This window comes from Branchiostoma belcheri, unplaced genomic scaffold (assembly GCF_001625305.1).
Source record: "Branchiostoma belcheri isolate BF01 breed outbred unplaced genomic scaffold, Haploidv18h27 scaffold1140, whole genome shotgun sequence".
Classification (NCBI taxonomy): Eukaryota; Metazoa; Chordata; class Leptocardii; order Amphioxiformes; family Branchiostomatidae; genus Branchiostoma; species Branchiostoma belcheri.
Genome location: NW_017802537.1, coordinates 1 through 5,073, shown reverse-complemented (window position 1 = coordinate 5,073; position 5,073 = coordinate 1). Strand labels below are relative to the sequence as shown.

Genomic DNA, 5,073 nt, shown 5'->3' with positions numbered 1-5,073 from the left:
AAAATTCCAACATGGCAAAGGCATTTTACTCAAGTTTTTCAACTTATTTTTATGCTGCCACCAAGCAAACTGGACAAATGCATGAATGGACAATAAACATTATAGTTACTCATTTCCACCTGAGTTAAGTGAAGAAAGTCACGTGCCTTTCCCAAGAGCAAAAGATCGTTGGCATGGCAGGATTCTTCATTCTGTCATTACGCCATACAACCCAACACAGGCCTTATTTCCCCCTGCTGATGCATACTCGTTGGCGGCTGGCAAGAAAAATGCATGCCACATTGAACTTGAACGTGTAATATTATAGTTTCAGAGCCTGACCCTGTTGATCTGAGCTGGCCGGAGCTTTTCACTGAACTGGATGTGAAGACGTACTACCCACTGGAAGCATTTAAGGTAAGGCCACACCAATTTGATTTGTTGGTTCTCTGATTCGTCCGCTTCATTTTTTCTGATTTGCAAAAAGATTCAGGTTCTGAATCAACTCCAAAAAGGTCATATTTTGGCCCCAACAGTGGAAGAAAGATCCATGTCTTCATAGTTATTACATGAAAATTTCCTTTCATTTATTTTTGCCCAGGAACTTTCAATAACCAAAACTGCCATATAATAATTAAAACAGTATTATGTATTGAACAGTCATGCCTGCCAATTTTTTTATTTATTTATTTTCCGTCATCTTTATACAGGGTGGCCCATTAAGTGATTACACTTCTTTTCAATGGGGCCCTGTTGAATAGATATCTATTAATAGATAATGACAGCATGACAACTTAAAGTTTACAATGGTATTAGAAGTACAAATGTAGTATTATGTATCAGTTGAACTCTTAAGTCCACTTGTTGGAAGACAATTTCAGAATCTGTAATTATAATTTCATTTCTTTCAGGCTAAAATTCAGGACGCGGATGCCCAGTTGGGGCGTCTAGACTTTACGGGAATCGACCAGCTGTCTGACAGCGCCTTCCGAGTGTTGTACAGCGCCCTCTGCCAGTTCAGTGGGAAACTGCAGGCCGTGGACTGTGGAGGCTGCACTCACCTGACAGATGCAGGTGTCTACTGGCTGGCCAGGTGTGGCCAGGTGGGAGGTGGACTCCAGGAGGTGAGAAATAGCTGATGTGACTCACCAAAAAATGTCATGCAAAATCATTAAAGAAGTGCATGCAATCTTTGGCACAACAAGACAATCTACAATGGAGGCTAAAGTAGTATTCTATTTACCAGTTCCATACACATGACCTGTAGAAAATTAACTTCATAAGTTAGAGCTTTCCCTCCATATAGGCTGTCTTTCATCAACATTTCATGTGTTCTTAAAAATGTGCATCATCATTCTTACATCCATATTACATGATTTAACATCATCATTGTGTTTTTACATGAGTATGTGTTTTTATATCATCATTACATGTCCTTACATCATTATGACATTAATATTCTTACCTGTATAGGTCATCCTGAAGGGCTGCCGACAGGTAACAGAAGCCTCCATCCTACACCTTCTGGAGCACAACCCTGGTCTGTCCCTTCTGGACATGAGCTTCACCTCTGTCTCCTCCCTATCTGTGTTCATGGAGAAAAAGTGTCAACCAGGAGGAAGGCTACAGGTGGACTTTACAGGCTGTCCGCTCGTCACTCCTCCCGCAAGCCAGGCCAAGAGTTTGGAGTCGTTTGAAGACATCTTAAGCTTCTTCGAAGGTGATTTGTTACACCATGGATTTTACAATTAGGCCATGACAATTTAATTTATTGGTTCTCGGATTCACCTGCTCATTTTTTTTCTGATTTGCAAAAAAAAAAAAATTCTGAATCAACTCAAAATGCTCATAGTTTGGCCCAAAGAGTTGACAAAAGTTCATTGTCTTCCTAGTTAATACAGTTTTTCCATCTATCAATGCAATTTGGTTTGATAAAATGTTTAAAGTTCATTATTTAAATTTCAAATGAGTCTGGTATGTTGAAGTCATGGCTCTTATTGTAGTTTTTGGTCTATGATCATATATATCATAGTAAATTCCTCTTACTCCGTACTTTTCTATGTTTAACCAGGTTCATCAAATAAGAAAGGAGCTCAGAAGGCATCCCACTCCAGGACCTCTGACCCCAGAGTTGTCCTGGTAGGAGACCACACTCCAGCCACGGCACAACTGTTGGTGTCTCTCCTGCCAAAAGTCTCCAAACTGTCCAACCCGCCGCTGCCAGGGCAGATCGAGATGTACCAGGACTGTGTACTGCAGCAGGGGGGAAACAAGCGGTCATTTGACATCGTTTATTGCACTCCTGAAGAGGTAATGACTCAATCATTTAGCAATATGTATACCCTTTTCAAGTGACATATCAAAGATCATCTATTAATAAATGAAACAGTTACCCATCATCAAGGACCAGAATGAGTCAGATATTAGTAAGAGGTCTTCTGCCTTAGGGTACCTGGGGGTAATTTTGGAAGTTGATGTTAACCCTAGGACCAAAGTGATCCAAAAAAATACAGTTCATATAACACTGAAATGTATCAGTATACTAGTACTAGTATTTGATTTTTCATTGAACCCACGTTAGGTCCAGTTCTCACGATGGTCAGATTTGGGCCCAAAAGTCCCACTCTGCTACTATGGAGATCGAATCCCCCGAACCCGCGAATCTTGTTCGATATGACGTCATTCGAATAGAGCGGGCGTTCGATCTGGGGTTACCCGCGGTCATTTACAGTAAAGCCGCTACAACCGGCTACTTCAAGCCCTTTTTTACTCGGGAACCACGGAACAGGAAAAATCCACCTTTCCACAAATATGAACCGTTTTCAAAACATTACATCTATGCCGTGATTTTATTGCGGATATGTAACATGTAACGAAGCTACTGCCGTCATCGTGGGTGACCTTGAAGGTCAGAATTCTTGTTGACGCTGTTATAAAATCCAAGTCCCCATATCCAAGTGGCACAGCATGCGTGCAAACATGGTATTTTAACCATTCCCAAAAATCGCTCAAATTACCTCATTGAGGGCTTGTTTGGAAGAGGAACGATTTCCGCAGATTTCTGTCTTAGGGATTTTTTAAATATGGCCGCGATTATGAATTATCAGTATTTAAAGTTAAAACACTGCGTTTTTAGCTCTTCTTTTGACTGTAAGTCGAGTTTTAGTTAAAAAATAAAAAAATCCTAAGACAGAAAGTTTAAATTTATTGTAATATTTACTAAAAATCCAAAAATTTAACCTTATTTTTAATTTTCGGGGCCTCTTAAAATCAGTTGTTTGGTTCTCGTGAACCCTTTTTGAAATCCGAAATTGATCTCATTTGGAAGCAAATGTACACAAAGTGGAGCAAAGGCAGTGCAAGAATAACATTTGAGGTAAACAAAATCACTTATTACATTTTATTTTGACGAGTATTTACTCTCCAATTACTTTTGTTTATTTTCAAATTTTACCGTTACCCCCGGGCCGGCCCGGGACTCCCGCGCGGCCACGTTCGAACGCGTTCTGTAACCCGATACCTCCCTAGTAATGCGACTTTTAGCCTAGCAACCGACCGCCGTGTCTGATCAAGGAGGCTATATCAAGTCCAGCGTACGCACCACTATGTTTGGCTGACCCAAAAAAGGCTAGGGTAGGGTGGGCATCTCATATGAGGAGGACCTGAAATTAACTGGAGGGTTTTTCCTAGGGTTAGTGGGGTTACAAGAAACACAACATTTTTTTCCTAGGCCTAGTAGACTTGTTTTACTTTATTGTGCCAATTTGTGCTAATTGTGTGCTATTCAGTGGGTGATTACAACTTGTTTCTTTGTGTTTACTTTCAGCTGAACAGTGCCCTGTTTGTGACTGAGGGAACTGTATTTGTGGTGCTCAGCAATGGGAAGAACACATGCACAAGGGGCGCAGACATCATCAAGGGCATTCGTGCAAAGGTGAGCCTTTTTTGTTTGTAATCTAAAGCTGTTGCCTGGACAGATTCACAGTAGAGCGTTAAACTGGGTACACGTAGTTTAAAATTTGTGCATTAACAGAAGAACTTCATTGCATGACAATTGTACATGGTACAATGTATGGCAAAGTCTAACTTGCTGACTATTACAGGTCCCCAAAGCACCCTGCCTCTTGGCCGAGTTGTCTGGAGAAGATCAGACATCAACACTAGACATGACTTCAGCAGTGGAGCTGGTCCAAGGGGCAGTCCACACAATGGAAGAGTAAGTTCCAATTCATCTTTTTATGTGTGCCAGACTTAGATCTAGTTATGAATTGAGACTTACTTGGCTTAACCCTCTTCACCTGCCGAAAGCATAAGGCCTCAGTGAAGTGTCTCCATCAGTCACCAGTGATTTTCTTCACCTCTTGCTGTCGCACCTCATTACTGACATCCCTCTTCCAGGACCCATCTTCTTTCCCCCTTTGAGGGTTCCAGTCAGGGGCAGTTCTTACATTGTAATGGGTACAGACGGCTTCCTTATGATACTAATTAGCATGTTGCTATCCATTTCCATTTCTTATGGTGACTTCCTGTAGTTAGTAACCTTTGGTTAATTTGTATCCCAGTCATCTCTGTGCTTCAGAAGTAAATGTTAGTTCAAATTGCTTGTGTCACATACCAGTATATGCTTGTGTGTTTTAACCATGTCCCAAAAGGAACAAAGTGAGCAGTGTCATGTAATTGATGGGTTTCATGTCCTTGTTCTTAGGAGTATAGCAGGCATGGACTTCAACAGTCAGTGCAACTTGCAAGAGTTGCCAACAGATGGTGGACATGAAACAGGCAGTCAAGGTGATATCAGTTGGCGAATCACGGGTAAGAACTGCATTGATGTTTTACTATAGGTTTGATCTTTTTTATAGTGTTGAAAATAATGTTAATAATAAAAATGCACATTCAAGAAAAATGTAGAATGGCACAGATATTTCACCCAGCTTCTAAGCTTTATATATTCATTACTGGTGTGTTTTTTCATGGTTTGCTATATTCATAAAAGATGTAGGAATATCCTGCCCTTGGTGCTGAAAAGTGTATTGTTAACAATTTGCTTACAAGAGACATTGTGTTGGTGCCACTTAAACCTGGTTACTACTTCAA

At 40.7% G+C, this 5,073-nt stretch overlaps 1 protein-coding gene across 1 annotated transcript; it reads left to right on the top strand.

Moving 5' to 3' along the window:
* Positions 1 to 307: 307 nt before the first annotated feature.
* LOC109462288 lies at positions 308 to 4,767 on the top strand (the record flags this gene model as incomplete). Its single annotated transcript, XM_019758818.1, has 7 exons — positions 308 to 396; positions 891 to 1,103; positions 1,453 to 1,699; positions 2,051 to 2,289; positions 3,806 to 3,913; positions 4,083 to 4,195; positions 4,685 to 4,767. Coding segments are annotated over 7 exons (1,092 nt in total), but the record flags the coding sequence as incomplete, so codon positions are not given.
* Positions 4,768 to 5,073: the final 306 nt, after the last annotated feature.